The sequence below is a fragment of the Balaenoptera ricei genome, chromosome 17, assembly GCF_028023285.1.
Source record: "Balaenoptera ricei isolate mBalRic1 chromosome 17, mBalRic1.hap2, whole genome shotgun sequence".
NCBI lineage: Eukaryota > Metazoa > Chordata > Mammalia > Artiodactyla > Balaenopteridae > Balaenoptera > Balaenoptera ricei.
This window is the reverse complement of record NC_082655.1, coordinates 37,217,905-37,234,647: the sequence shown is the minus strand read 5'-3', so window position 1 is coordinate 37,234,647 and position 16,743 is coordinate 37,217,905. Positions and strand designations below refer to the sequence as shown.

At 36.3% G+C, this 16,743-nt stretch overlaps 1 protein-coding gene across 10 annotated transcripts in view; it reads left to right on the top strand.

The window, feature by feature from the left end:
- VPS13B (vacuolar protein sorting 13 homolog B) overlaps positions 1 to 16,743 on the top strand; it is a 766,991-nt gene that overhangs the window by 521,699 nt on the left and 228,549 nt on the right. For all 10 annotated transcript variants that reach the window (XM_059902238.1, XM_059902239.1, XM_059902241.1 and 7 more), the window contains exon 34: positions 9,581 to 10,268. In XM_059902238.1, the coding sequence (XP_059758221.1) occupies positions 9,581 to 10,268 (688 nt within the window). The remainder of the gene's footprint in view (positions 1 to 9,580; positions 10,269 to 16,743) is intronic.

Here is a 16,743-nt window from a genome sequence, read left to right as displayed (position 1 = left end):
CACATGACTGGGAATATCCTTAAGGTATAGGTTGGATTACCTTCATTAATGTACAGAAAGTTTCTTTCTTAGAACTGCAAGAATTACTTGGGATATATCAACATATGAAAATTTACAAATGTTGTGGGGCTAGCTCACCAGAGCTAAAGTTAGGAATACTTAACCTGATTTAGAGAATACTTCAAATTTCTAAGGATTGAAGGGAGAGGTTAATATGATCAAAGCAGTCTGTGTGGAAGGCCATTTTGACCTAGTGATGATTTTTATGGAGTAGCAGAGAAGAACAAAGTTGTTCTAATAGAAAAGAAGAAATGGCCGCAGGGCATAAGCAAATGTTTCTCTCTAACATCTTGACTATTTCGCATTTCAAGTCTGTTGCATCATTAAGGTATTGATAACATATGACACACAGAGAATCAATATATAGCTTTAGTTCAATTTGGATTTAATCTGCCATCATGAGGTTAAAGGGGAGCCAATAAAAGTTTGTAAATGACCCTGTATTCTATAATGTCTTGATGTACTTCAATAAAATCAGATACAGTGTAGAGAATACTGATATTCAGGTTCACTTTGAAGAAAATCTACAGTTAACTGAACCAGGTTTGTTTAGATTTAGTAAATAGAATATATAATAATGAAAATCATCTTAATATTTTTGTTAACTATATTCTGTTTGACAGTGAAAATCAGCTACTGGTTAAAGTTAATTATGGATATACTTAAACCATTTTCATTATTTTTCAACTTGTGCTGAATATTAGGGGAAATTTTTTAACGTATGCTTTTGCTTCATTTCCATAAACTCTGCATAGTTTCTTTAAAAGAGCATATGTGATTTGAGGGATAAAATAATCAAGGATTCGTACGGTTTTTTATCGACAGAAATTTCTCCAAGTTCAACTCTAGTTTTCTTATCAGAAAAATCAGGTTCATAATTGCAAGGCAAAGGCCAACTGGAATAGTTAATAAGCATATTCTACTTCTGCAGTGCTGCAGAAACTAAATGCAAACTTTGCTGTGACTCTTACAGAGAATGTATAGGCTGGGTAAACTTTCATCTGCTTCATGGTCAGGGCTGATTCAATCTTACTGCAAGTTTATGAGAGTGGCTGATGTGATACAGTTGTTTCTAGTAAAATCAGGCTAGCTCTAAGGAGCCAATCTAAGTCAGTCTGTAAGTAAAATTCTATGAGAAACAGACTCCAACTCAGACACAATTGTAAACCCTGATATAATGAGGACTTGCAGCTGATTTAATCCTATTGAAACTCTTTAAGCAGCCATGGGACAAAATGGTTTCCACATTGACATCAGTGGAATGAACCTTGGATTTCATCAGTATGAAGAGCTGTTACCTTGTACACATAGTAGCCACTTTTTAAGAATTAACATCATGGCCATTTCAAAGCAGGTTGTTGTTTCTAAGATGTACAGGCAACTACTTTGATTAAGATCCGGGTTCCCAGAATGTGTCAATATTTATTTTTTAAAAACTGAATTCATTATGAAAAGCAAACAAGTCAAACTTAAACTACGGAGTTAGTATAAATCAGTTAGATCTAGTCTCCTTGAACACAAATGGCCAACCTATTCCAATTTTATATGTGAGAGACATAGAGAAAGAGAGAGAGAGAGAATCAGAACTGTTTCTGAGTTAAGACTTTGTATGTGCAGTCTTGCCTGGAACTAATTTTTTTTTTTCATGAATTTAAAAGCCCCTGAAAATAAGCTTATGCTGTGAAATCATATATGTTTGACAGGACAGACAGGTACAAAAGTCTTCAGGGTCAGCTCTGCTGATAAAATCTCAATAAGTAGGATTTGAATTTGTATGGATAGGTTGGTGTGTATACTTTTTTTTTTTTTTTGGTTGTTTGGTTTATCATATTGAAACAGACACTGATAAAGATCTAGGTATTATAGTCAGTTTAGCACTAGAATTGGTCCCTTTTCATAATTTACAACTTAAATTAAGACAATAGACCGAATACAACTACAGTAAAACACAACCTTGCTTGAACTATCTCCGTGCTTTTTTTATTGCAGTTAGCACTGGTCTTGAAATGTGAATATTTCAACTGGTACTTAACAGGCAGTAGTGGCCTCATACTGTAACTTCAAAGAGCCGGAAAAGTAACTTCATGAAAGGGAAAACTTGAAACTATAGTACTCTTTACCATTCTATCTGTTAAGCAGTGATGGGTATCATTAGTTCTGCTCTTTTGCATAATTACTGCAGTATTGTGAAAACTTTCTGCCATCCAACTGGGAACAATTATATCATGTGGGCTCTTGTATAACATTTGACTCAGAGAAATAAAATATAAAAAGCCCTTGTTTTCTAGCACTCTGTAGTACCCAAGTACATACAGTACTTGTTCAAGTTTGTTTTTTAAGTAAAAAAATAACATGGATTGGTAACACTGAAGGAGGCATTTCATATCAAAGTCAATTTATTCTTTATAACGTTTTTTTTAATTTAATGTGCTTAGATAAATTTTATCTGGCACATCACTGAGTTGCAGTGGTAGTTTGCCTATAAAATGATAAAAGTTCATGAAGTGTAATGCTGACATCACTGAAAATTTGAGACTTAAAAATACACTTTTATTGTTCACTTGACTAAATTAAGCAAGGTGAAATGAAGTATCTCTGATTGGTACAACAATTTGCTATTTATCTAAAGCTTCCAGTGTAGACTATCTCTGTGTTAAAGGCATGCAACAACCTTTCCCAGGAGCACCACCCTACCCTATCCCCAAAACCAAACTTTTTCAAGATAGAGCTGGAAGAGTATATTTGAAAATATTTAGGCAATGAGGCACATAACTTTTTAAAGTTTTTAAAAATTCTCCTTTGTAATTCCAGTATGTGAAACCATTAAAACACTGTAACCAACTTTTTTTTTTTTATATTTGATTTTGTAAGATAGCGTTGTTTACTTTTTTGAATATACGACTACATTTTAGCAAGGGCAGCAAAATTAGAATAAATGTCACAGTGATATACAGATGTGATTGTCACTTTGATTTGGTGGTTTCGCACTTGACTTTATCATCATTTGTAAGATGTGAAAAGTGAGCTCATGACTGGCAAAAGATATTTTGATCAAGGTTAAAGTATAACTGCTGCTGTTATATAACCATAATTTTGATGAGAAGGTGGGAAAATATGTAGATATGTTTATGTCTGGTGTATAAAGATTCCTTAAAAATACAAATTAAAAGAAATAATGTGAATTAAAATATTGGAATAGGTGCTGAATTGCCATTTTTGTCAGCCGTCAAAGCAAAAATTATATGTTTTAGTCTTTGTTAATTCTCGAGGTTGGTTTGCACATACTTTTCTTTAAATTTTTTAATATCCATTTACTTGCAGCATATTTATTAATATGGCTAACTTTTGAATGTGCTCGTAAAAATGTTGATATGGCCAAACAAGAAGTTTCAATCAATCAAGCTTATCTTTCTCCACTCCAGAGTTCTACTGCAGAACATCTAATTAATGTCATTTGAAATTATTTTAATGCATTCTTTGGTATTGTCACATAACGTGTGATTGTAGCCACTACTCCTGAGGTACTATGGCTCTTACCAGACTCCAAGGTGAGCTAGTACACTTACCTATCTCAGTGCATTAAAAGGAGGCATTAGCTTCCCTAGCTACTGGTCCAGCTTTCAGCACCCTTTCCGTGGTGGCTATCTGTACCACATATAGCTGTGAAAGGATGGGGAAATGCGCTGAAATGATCTAAGAAGTAAACTATCAACTTGACATGTTTTCCTAGCTATTGAAAACCTTCTCGTATTGAAACCCATTGATAGTGAAACTGTAGAATTCCTGTGATTTAAGTACCATCTGGTTGTGCTCAAGGCTTTAAAGCTGTTATCTCTGCATAAAATTTCAGAGTCCTGTATTTTTTTCTTCACCAAACTATCCATTTTTAAGCCACAAATATTTTTCCAGCTTTTTCAGATTTTATCTGAAAGTATATTTTAACAGTATTTAAATAGTTCTTAAACAATAACAATTTATCTTGATAGATGGCATGCTGTGTTTTTTCATTTTATTTTAATTAGCCATTGTGGAACCAAATTCCCTTTTGTTTTAGTCTTTTGAATATTGTTTAATTATAGTTATCATGCCAGATATCTTAAAGGTTATTTTACCAATACAGTTTCATTTAACATAACCCATATGGAATCAATAGCCCAGTTTCCTAAAGTGAATGCTTGGAAAATCTTACATTCATATGTTAAGAGTACACATCCTTTCCTCATTAGTTGGAAAGTACAGGGATTTTGGCACAGGTTCTGTGTGGAAGCATTGTGCAGCTTTTATATGGATTTTGTTTTTAGCCTTTGATGACACTGTTTAGAATAGGAAGTATCTAATAAGTAAAGCATTTTGTCTCAAGTGCTGCCAGTGTGTTTAATATATGCCTGGAGGTCTGAAACATTATCTTCTTCGCTGCAGTAATATGCATTTAATTCTCTGAAAGCAGAAGGTCGAACTTTTAAAAGGGACGCAAAGTACATTTTCAAACAGAATAATTCAAAACATATGGAAGAGGGGACCAGAGTAATGTACAGTTGGTTTTTATGGTTTAATCATGATCATGTTAATGCACACCAGTAGCTAATTAAAGAAAACTTTTATTGTTCGTTTTAAATGAGTTAGGTAAAGAGTGGGAGAGCTGATGTAATAGCACTGCCCAGAGATACATGTTTCTGCTGCATTCACTAACAGCAAGCAGATATTGCTATTTTTGACAACTTAAATTATTAGTCCCCTTGGATAATAATAAAGGAAAAGTTATTTTCAGAGTTATTACACTGTGAACTTTTCTTTTTCCACAAAGGAATAGTAAATTGATGCCCAAGTTTAGGGCTTAGCACACATAATTAGTTATAAAACCTTCTTGATAGGCCAGATACTCTTCAATATAATAGATAAATCTGCAGTGGACTGGTGACAAGCCAATGGATTTTTAAATATGTCTCAAAATCACCAGATTATTTATTTCAGTTCTACAAATAGTGCGGAAACTTAGAAAACTGGAGGAAGTCTTGACTTTTAACCGATTTTTAAGAATTTAGTCGTCTAATACTGGGAAAGTTGTACTTCCCCCCCCCCCCCATAAGAGTTAGAGTCTTTCATCTCTGGGTCATTGGTTCAAATTCCATTCTGCTCAGTAGTGAGTAGAATTAGTTACCATCTGACTTCTGTTCAGTAACCCATGTGACCCGAGCTGATAGCTGCCATCCTGCCCCTGCTGGTTATTTATATCGCAAGATTGTGCTCCTTGACATTCACTAGAGTCTAATGTGACAGTCTCAACAGGTAATAGTGCTGGACACGGCATTTCTTTATCTTTACCTACAGGTGGTTTGTTTTGTCGTATTAACACTGATGGGGAACACTTTAAAGAAAGAGAGGCTAGATTTTTAAATACAAATCTGTAAATCAGAAAAAGACAATGTAATGCTCTGTGCATAGAAGGTATAGTCTCATATAGTTAATTGTAGTTGCCTTTCCTGATTGAGAGAATAAAGATAGTTGAGTTCCTGATTTGAGTTTCTTGTGCAACTCAACCTGAAGGATTTTTTTAGTTATGCTGTACACAGATATTTGGTTTGTAATGCTTCAAAATGTGGGCAGTAAATCCTAGATTACTTATGTACCTGATTTTATTATCTTTTCACATATTATTTGAGAATTCCTAGCTGGTAGTGGATTTGGAGGTATATTTGAAATTTTTATAATAGATAACTAAAACTTTTCCAATTAAATTGTCCTTTTGATAATTGCCTTATTTTTATTTTACTGAATTTTAAAATTAAATACGTTCATTTGTTTGGCCAGCACACAGTTATTGAGCTTTACTATGTGACAGGCAATGTGGTGTGTGCTACGAGTACTGATGGCATTCTCTCCTACCCATAGTCTGACCTTGGGATTAATCTCTTTAAGCCTCAGTTTCCTCAGCTGTAAAATGGGGATAACAGTACCCCCTTTAAAGGGTTGTAACACTTAGTAAAGAAAATGTATGTAATGTGCTAACAATGTTTAGCAAATAATAAACATACTCAGTGTTATCTTATTTTTTATCTTCAATTGCTCACAATCTTTGAGACAGACCAGTATTTGAAAAGTGCTATAATAACATTAGTTTGTTATAAAAGCATAGAAGCTGAAAAGACTAGCACCATGTGGAAAGGTTGAGAAAGTCTTCACGAAGAAGATGACTTCTTTTTTAACTTACCCTTTATTGCGTGCCTACTACGTGTGGTCAGTACATTAACACATTTAATGATGCAACAATTTTGTGGGTTGAGTATTAATGTCCCCAGTGTGAGGATGAGCATCTAGCAGAGACAGAGGATGTCTTCAAGTGTGATCAGCGCAAAACGTGGAGGATGCAGATAAGGAAAGAGCTCATGAATATGTCTAGACAGACCTTAAAGAGTACAGTATACACATATATTTACATATTAACAATTATGTACTTCTAGTCTGCAGAGCAATTTTTTCATTTAATATTGTATCAGAAACTAACATCTCATCAAACATTTATGGATCCTCTCTTCAGTGTGCTAGGCACTGCACTATTCCTTGGTGATAGACAGAAGCAAAATGATATGGCCCAATCCCTCCAGCAGTCCTTCACCTGGTAAAAGAGACAGACACACAACAGCTGCCCATTATCAGGCATTTACTATATGCCAGGCAGTGTGCTGACCTCTTTAGGTACATTAGCTCATTGAATCCTCGTACTAACCCCTTGAGGTCGGATTTATTACCGACATTTTACAGATGAGATTATGTAGCCTTAGAGTGGATTGTAATTTGTCCAATAACGTACAATTAGCAGGTGTCACACTTGACCCTACTTCTCTCTGACTCCAAAGTCTTTAGATTGTTTTAATACTATCTGATACTGCCGCCACAGAACATTTTAGTAGAAAATAACAAATCCTAAAATAGAAGTATGAGTTAACTATTAGGATCACCAAGCAGGAAAAGAGTTGAAAGCAAAACTCTCAGACAGGTGTCATTGTTCTGAGTCTTCATGGATAGCTAAATGTTTGCCAGCAACAGCGAGCTCAGAAGGGGGCTCCAGGAAGGGAAACAGCATGGTATACCTAGAATGGTTTAAAAGAACGTGGTGTCTTCAGAGAACGGGGATTAGCTGTTTTTGTTTCAAATACCTGAGGCTGGATTTTTCTAACAACAATGTGCCTTCCTCAACAACTTTAAAATAAATTAACAAAAAATATTATTTGAAAAATTTTAATGACTATAACATCATTGTCTTGAATTATTTAACTGTCCTTTAACATTTTCACAAGCAACTTATAATAATTTGTAGCAGGTAGAAAAATGATACTATATTCACCAAATTAAGGAATAGGCTAAAAAATGAGAAGCAATACCCAGTACTTTGGGAATATTTTCCCACTGCTGATCGTAATATAGTTCAGTGCACCCTTTTTGGAAAGGTGCTGGCAATATTTGACAACCTTAAACTTTTTCATACCATTTACCTAGTAATTCCACTTCTAAGATCCTCTTAAGAAAATCTTATTAGATGTTTGTCATAGATGTTTGTTGGCAAAAGTTGAATACCTGAAACTCCAATTATATGGGAATAGTTGAACAAATTATTCCTAATGCTAAATGAAATATTATGCAGCTTTTTAAAATGGCATTTATGAAGAGTATATTAGCATGTAAAAAAATTGGGTTGCAGGGACTTCCCTTGTGGCCCAGTGTTTAAGAATCCACCTGCCAATCCAGGGGACACAGGTTTGATCCCTGGTCCAGGAAGATCCCACATGCTGCGGAGCAGCTAAGCCCGTGTGCCACAACTACTGAGCCTGCGCTCTAGAGCCCGTGAGCCACAACTGCTGAGCCCACGCGCCACAACTACTGAAGCCCGCGTGCTTGGAGCCCGTGCTCTGCAACGAGAGAAGCCACCGCAATGAGAAATCCATGCACCACAACAAAGAGTAGCCCTGCTCGCCCCAACTAGAGAAAGCCCGTATGTAGCAACGAAGACCCAACGCAGAGAAGAAAAAAAAAAAAGGGTTACAAATTTGTCTCTACAGTATTATTATAACCATAAAGGGGTGGGGGTGGGGGGAACCTATGCACAGGTAGGAAAAAAGACGAAAGGAAATACACTGAAAGACTGCCACTGGCTATGTTTGGTAATAAAATGGGGGTCGGGAGGATTTTGTTTTTCTCTCAGATGTTCCATGATTTCTTTAATGAATCTGAATGACTTCAGTGAAAAAGCAAGTGAAATATCTAGGTCTCAAATAGCGTATCACAAACTAATGGTTGGGAGACTAAAAAAAGGGAACCAAAGAATCAAACTGGAGGTCTTGCTGTTGTGCTGCCAAAGTAGTCATAACTGCTGCTACCACCAAGTTGGTCTTTGTTCTCTATGTAGGCAATTGGTGGAAAATTTTGAGAAATCATGGATACATTCAGTGCACAGAGGGAAAATCCACCTTCAGTGGTTTTAATTACTTACATTTTGCTTGATCGCTTACACTTACCCTTGTTTCAAGTCCTGTTGTAGTAAAGGAAAATAAACATCATTTTGAATGGCACACATTTAGTTTTCTTTGTCCTTCATAATTTAGGACTACTGACTTTTCCCTCTTTTACTATCCAAAATCCTATAAATCAGTTTTATAACGACAGGGTAAACAATATAAACTACTCCTGCCTAAAATATAATTTCAACCAATAGTAATCATGATTTGGAAACAGTTTATTATACTACTTGGAAGATCACGGTAAAGAATACTAACAAATGTAACTCTTTAAAAGGCAAAGAAAGTAAAGTCTGACACCAAAAGGTACATTTAATTTAATTTTTTTTTTTCTTTTGGCTTGTGGGGATCTTAGTTCCCCGACCAGGGATTGAATCCACGCCCTCTGCAGTGAAAGCGCAGAGCCCTAACCACTGGACCGCCAGGGAATTCCTCTGAAAAATATATTTTAATGATAGAAATGCACATTTGATGTTTATCCTAAGTATTGTCTTGGCATTTTAATATGAATCTTTTTTTTTTTTAAATGTTGAGTTTCTTTAGGAGTTTTTTTGTTTAAATTCCTCTACTTTTTTTTTTTAATTTATTTATTTATTATTTATGGGTGTATTGGGTCTTTGTTTCTGTGCGAGGGCTTTCTCTAGTTGCGGCAAGTGGGGGCCACTCTTCATCGCGGTACGCGGGCCTCTCATTATCGCGGCCTCTCTTGTTGCGGAGCACAGGCTCCAGACGCGCAGGCTCAGTAATTGTGGCTCACGGGCCTAGTTGCTCCGCGGCATATGGGATCTTCCCAGACCGGGGCTCGAACCCGTGTCCCCTGCATTGGCAGGCAGATTCTCAACCACTGCGCCACCAGGGAAGCCCTGAATCATTTTTTGAAAGAGCGCCTAGTTTGTTTTTATGCTTACTCTCAGTTATACTAGACCCATTTTTAACATGTTTCTATAACATTTATGTAGTAACACTTGGACTATAACTAGTTTAAAATATTTTATTATTTTTCCTTACAGATCTCTAAGCAAGAACAGAAAAAAATGGATACATATGATGGAACCATGGCTGATACCTCATCTCGGTACAGTGGTGCTCAGGATAGTGGAATTGGCAGTGACAGTGTTAAAATCAGAATCGTACAAATAGAGCAGCACAGTGGTACCAGTCAGCATCGCATTGCCCGTCCTTCACGCCAGTCATCAATTGTAAAAAATCTAAATTTTATTCCTTTTGACATATTTATTACTGCAAGTAGAATCTCGCTAATGACCTATTCTTGTATGGCCTTGCCCAAATCAAAATCGCAAGAACAAAAGGATAATGAAAAAACAGGCAAGAGTTCATTAAATCTCCCAGAAGTTGATTCAGACGTCGCTAAGCCCAGCCAGGCATGTATTTCCATGGTTACAGCAGAAGATCTCTTAAGCAGCAACATATCTTTTCCTTCAGGGAAAAAAATAGGGGTCATCTCTCTGGAAAGTCTGCATGCATCCACAAGGTCATCTGCTAGACAAGCGCTTGGCGTAACTATCGTTCGGCAACCTGGACGAAGAGGAACTGGTGACCTGCAGCTAGAACCTTTTTTGTACTTTATTGTGTCCCAGCCTTCTTTGCTTCTGAGTTGTCACCACAGAAAGCAGCGAGTGGAAATATCCATTTTCGATGCTGTGCTTAAAGGGGTGGCCTCTGATTACAAATGTACAGGTAAGAGCCTTCAGATTTACTGGGGTGCTAATCACTACTACTACTTACTAAGTTTTAGTCCCAAACTTTGAATATTGATCAAGCAGAAAACAGCTGGCAGACCAGACAAGACTTCTTTTCTCTACAGAATATGTAAATATGTAAAGTTCACGTCCCACAGCTGAATTATGTTTAAGTAAATGTTTGAAATGTAACAGGATTTTTAGCCTTGGTGTTCTTACTGTGCCTCTGAATTTTTTTTCAGGAACTGAATGAAACAGGGGCTCTTTCTGGGCTATTGAAATGCTTAACAATTTCCAGTGATTAGGAAGCAAAGTGTTTTTTTCATATTAATAGCCCATAGGTATGCTTTCCATGTCAATGCAGCTATTCAGGTAAAAAAAGAAAAACCTTAGAAAATGAAGTTTATTGTTTTGGTATTCTTTTGCCCTAATCATCTTGCTGTAACAGCATAATATTAAGTGTATTTGAGAAGGTTTATTAGTAAAGTAAGATGACCTAAAGATTTTATACATCTGGGCTTCCCTGGTGGCGCAGTGGTTAAGAATCCGCCTGCCAATGCAGGGGACACGGGTTCAAGCCCTGGTCCGGGAAGATCCCACGTGCCGCGGAGCAACTAAGCCTGTGCGCCACAACTACTGAGCCTGTGCTCTAGAGCCCGTGAGCCACAACTACTGAAGCCCACGCGCCTAGGGCCTGTGGTCTCTGGCAAGAGAAGCCGCCGCAATGAAAGCCCGCACACAGCAACAAAGACCCAACGCAGCCATAAATAAATAAATAAAATTTTTAAAAATGCTACTTCCTTTTAAAAAAAAAAGATTTTATACATCTACAACAAGCACATTTACTAGTGGTGTTGGCCAGCTGGCTCTTCTTGCCCCATCCAAACCTTCCTTATAACCAGAGAGTGTCATATATTATAATAATTATATTGAACTTCTGAAGCTTGTTGCCTGTTGAGACTAGGAAAGTGATCAGGGGTTCAGATTTAAGATGTATGGGCTGTTAAGTAACAAGAGCTAATGAAAACAGGGCCAAAGAAGATACAGAGACCTTTTCCCTGAGTTAATGTAGAATTAGAGATTTGGCGGGAAAGACTACCAGAGAGGATAGCTGGATCATCTTAAGATCCAGTATTGGAAGAGGGCCCTAGCAAGCTTGGGTATAATTCAGGCATTTTATTGTTCTCAGGTGGTTCCCGTGTAGCAGATGGACGCCAGCAGTGAGGTATCTGGAGAATTTGTCCAATCTGGAAGTCAGGCTGGTTCATTCTTGGCATTAAGGAGAATCATTTTACACAGCAGGCTCCTGGAGAGTAGATAGCAGGTGTGAGGGTCAGGATTCAGCCCAAGGAAGTAGGTTCAAAGGAGCCCTTGGCTCTTGCTGAGGTATAGTTCAAGTCCTCTACTTTAGAAAGTGGTAACTGGCCAGTTGCTAAGGAGGAATATTGTAGGGTTACCTCCTAGGCTGCCTGCTGGCCCTCTCTCCATTGATGTGCTGGTGCTGGCTCATACTGGCTCAGAAGAGCTGATTGTTAAATTTTTAGGAACTTTGAAAGACAGTTGTTAAACTACTGGTAGTTTAAATCGCCATAGTGAGAATATTTACACCACAGATATTGGCAAATGCTGTCAATCAGCTGTCCTACTCTGAGAGCCAGATGTTAAACATTTACCAGCCACCACTGCCTCCCTTCTTCAAACATGTTCTCATTTACTGAGTGCCTATAATATAATGGGTACTTCAGGTCACTGGAGATGGGAGAAGTGCTGAAGTAGTTGATGTTATATGATTCAAGGACTCATGCCTGTAGACCTGATACCTGTTTGGGTGTCCGCTTAGCATTGGCAAAAGGTAGGTGTAGGATTGGGAGAATAAGAGTTAATTCCAAGCCCCTCCTTAAGTGCTTTCAGCTGCAGTTGCTTTATGGGTGGGTGGCTTTAGCAGCTTCTACTAAAAGATACTAAGTTCAGCAAAGTTATCAGGGCTCATAGCAAAGGTGTACATTTGAATTATAACTGGTTCCTAGGTTGAAATAATAAAGTATTTTTTGTTTAAGAAAACATCCTTGTGTGTAGACCAATGTGGAACCCAATTTCAGTAGATGAAGCTTAGGATGAAGGTTATGGGCCAGATTGAGTATAGGGGACTTACCTGTGGGAGGAAAAAGTCTTACATACCTCCTAAGGAGCATCCTTTGCATAATATTCTTGTGGATGCCTTTCCTTACACAAAAAGCATCTTCTTGGACATTTACACTATGCTAATAGAGTCGTCAATATAAGTTAGCATGTTTCTTAAAAATGAATTTAGTGATTTGGAGAAATTTGTCAGAAAACAAGTAGTTAAAATAACAATGGCTACAAAAAAAAAGTACAACTAGCAATTATTGAGTATTCGGTCTGTGCCAGGCATTGTACTAACTGCTTTAAATGCATTATCTCACTTAATCCTCATAACAACTCTGTGGGAAATATGTTCCCATCTTACATAAAAAGAAACTAAAGTTTGGAGAAGTAACTTGTCCAAGATTACAGACTTAGCAATAAACAGAGCTAAAATACAAAACCAAGATTTTTTGGACTTCTGAGTCTCTCAACCTGTATGGATCCATGAAGTGGAGAGAAAGATGTGAATCGCAGTTGTCAGTCAACCTCCATTGTCCCTCTCCAGACCATGCAAACGGTTCCCTTTCTTTGTTTTAACTGGTGAGTTTGTATATATGTGTCCATGATGTGACTACACAGTACAGCCTCTCTTGGTAAATGACAAAACTGAGTTGAAATTCTAACTCTGTCACTTAGGAGACGTGTACCTATCTATGTCATAGGGAGATTATGAAATCGAAAAGAGATAATTAATGAAAGTACTTAGCATTGAGTCTAGCAAGTAGTAGGCCCTCATAAATGTTTGCTGCTACTGCTTTAGTTATTAATATCAATATATAGTAGAAAGATTACTAAATTAGGAAGCAGAAAACCTGGGATTTAATTGTTCCTATTAATTAACAGAGTGATCTTAGCCCGGCAGTTCACTTCTTTGGGTTTCTGTTTCCTTATGTGTAAAATGTGATGATTATAAAAGATACCAACAAGGCTCATTCCAGGTCTAAAGTTTTATCATTCTGTAATTTGGAATTCGTCTCCCCATACTTACCTTTCTAAAAATATTTAAACTAGCTTTGGCCTCAGGAAGTTGACATCTGTAAGCCACTACCCTATCAGATTACAATTTATTTTGACTTGTTTTAAAGATGCAAGTTTTCTTTTGATATTCTAGTGGAACACTAATTAGTTTATTCAATACTTAAATACATAAATTTTATTAAATATTCATGAAGTTATTTTTCGAAAACTGATTTGAGGAATTTCTATTTTAAATTGGTCCACTTGAATGAACTATCCAAGTTCCATTACCAATTGAGTCGTCCAGAAACGCTTCATGTAGCGCTTTTAATCCTGAAGAAAGCAGTGTTCCATGTCCAGGATTCTTTTGAAGCTTTGAAATAGTAACCATGTGGGTAGGAAAAAAGAGAAAAATATGAATAACCGTAACACTAACATTCATGGGGAAGAGAAGGAGTAAGGTGGAAGTGGCCAGTTGCATTTCTGGATTCTGAAGTGAAGGACTATTGGCAATGTCTTAATTGGAGGGACAAAAAGGGGTATCACCAGGCAGCTAACTTTCTAAGAAAGGTCAAGGAAAGGTTAAAGGCATCACAAGTTAAAAATGAAAGAAGAAACATGTTATGTCTTTCTGTAGTGTTCATACTTTCTCTCTTGATTCTAAAATTAATCCTTTTTTGTAAGGTAACTCAAGTGGCAGCCAACCAGTAGCAGTTTTAGCATATATGTGCAGTTCAGTGATCGCCCAATTTCAGCATTTCAGATGCGCCAGAGGTTGTTATGGAGATAATGGATTTTCTTTTTTAAGAGGACAGAAACATTTGATTGTAAAAAAACTTTTAGCACAACAGCTTGTAATTGTTTACTGTTTTATGTGAAAGTCATAAACTATTATTATATGTGCTAATGTTACTTTGTATGGAAATCATATGGAACAAAAAGTAAACAAAGAATTTTGTGTCACTCCTTCAAAACACTTATCATGTTCAGAAGATAATTTTCCAAAAAATCATAATTCTTATATAAATACAAAATGAACATGTCAAAGATTTTACTTAACTCATTAATTAATGAGGGAACCAATAAGAATGTTACAAAAGAATTCATACACAGGAGACCTCTAAGGCCCTGGTCATCTCAGAGGTTTTGATTCTCTAATTCATTAGGATCATAAAAATGGTAAGAGCCATTTGATCACTGACTTTATTCATTGTTTAAGCATGGCTCGGGGTAATTCTAAAAAGATGGAAGAACTTTTAACATTAAATTATGAAGATGTGATTTTTATTTGACATATTCAAGAGATTGCAGTGAAGACCCTGAAAGCAAATACTAAAAATCCTCTGAGCATTGTTGGAATACAGTGTTATAGCTCAAGGTAACGATTTTAAATTAATCAGCATGGTTTTTAAGATCACACCCTCCTCTTTTAGACAATCAACTTGACATTATTTTAGTATGAACTTCTGACCCCTGTTGTGCCTTCATTTCTACACTCAGGCAATCTTTGGGAGTAGTCATTCATTTTTTCTATTTGAACACTGGCTATTTATCAGACATATTCAAGATGCTGAGGAACCAGTAATAAGACCCAGTTTCAGCCTTCAGGCATCTCTCATCATTTAGTTATTATACTTATTATAGCTAATGATGAAAGTTTAACAGGATATGGATCTTCATGACATGGAGAGCTTGTGAAACGCTTGAAGTTAAGTAAGAGTTAAGTAAGAACTGTAACTTCTACTTCCGGAGAAACAATTTAGAAAAGCTTAGTATCGTTTGTATGGGATGATTTAAGGAAAACTGCTAGGATTTTGAGGAATGAAATAGGACTACTCTTCATTTTATTTTTTATTTTTTATTTTTTTAGTAGTAGTAGATTTTTCCCTAGCTGCAATTCAGAATAATTTTTAGTATTCTGTTTAATTTATCTATTTGCTTTTTGGCTGTGTGTCTTTGTAATGTATTTTAGTGGTTGCTCTGAGGTTTCCAATATATATGCTTAATCTTTCACAGTCAGTCTAGTTAGTGGTAATATTTTAACACTCCAAGAAAATGTAAAAGCCTTACAATCATAAAGGTCTCTTTACCCTTCCCCATTTATGTTATAATTATCATATATATTACATCTACACATACTGAAAATCCTACCAGATAAGATTTTGACCTTTGTTTCAATAATCTTACATATTTTAAAGAACTAAAGAGGAAAAAACTAGTATGTTTTATATTTCTCCCAGGAATTTACCATGTCCAGAGCTCCTCCTTCATTCCTAAAGTTCCAGGTTTTCCTCTGGTATATTTTCCTTCAGCATTAAGAACTTCTTTAGCATTTCTTTTAGAGCAGGCCTGTAGCAACAAATTCTCTTAGTTTTCCATTATCTGGGAGTATTATTTTGTCTGTCTCTCATTCCTGAAGGATATTTTTGCTGGATATAGAATTCTAGGTTGACATTTCTTTCAGCACTTCAGTGATATTGTTCCACTCTCTTCTATCCTCTGTGGTTTCTGATGAGAAATTCATGGTAATTCCAATCATTGTTTCCATATATGTAATGTGTTGTTTTCCTCTAGTTGCTTTCAAGATTTTTTTCTTTATCTTTGGTTTCCTGAGATTTATTATATGATGTGTCTGGGCTTGATTTCTTTAAATTTATCCTGTTGGAGGTTCTCCGAGTTTCTTGACTCTGTAAATATTTTTTTAACGAAATTTAGGAAATTTTTGGCTATTCTTTCTTTAGATATTTTTCTGTACCAATCTTCCTACTCTCCTTTTGGGACTCCAAAGTTAAGCTTTTTTACATTGCTCTTCAGATCCCTGAGACCCCATTCACTGTTCTTTCTTTTTTCCTCTCTGTTCTTCATATTGAATAATTTCTATTGGATTTTTCTGTTTTAATATTTCCATTTGGTTATTTTTTTGTAGTTTATATTTCTCTTCTGAGAACTTCTATATTTCCATTTATTTCAAGCAGGTTTACCTTTACCTCATGAAACACAGTTGTAATACTTACATAATATCTTAAATGCTTGTGTCACTGCCACCACAGCACAGCCACTGCATTGTACAGCTTCACACACACACACACACACACACACACACACACACAGAGCCCACCCTTGGGGCAAAACTAGGAGAGAAAAAAGAAAAATAAAAAGCAGCTGATTTCCCTGACAGTATTGAAAACCACAGGGGTCTTGTCTTCCAGACAGGGTTTCTGTTGGACTTTCGGCTGTTCCTGCCATCACTGTGCACCACAATTTAGGACTCACTCTCAAGTCAAAGTTATAAGGAAAAAGAGGAAAACCAAAACAAAACAAAATGGAAAATTCACCACTATGGGGTCATA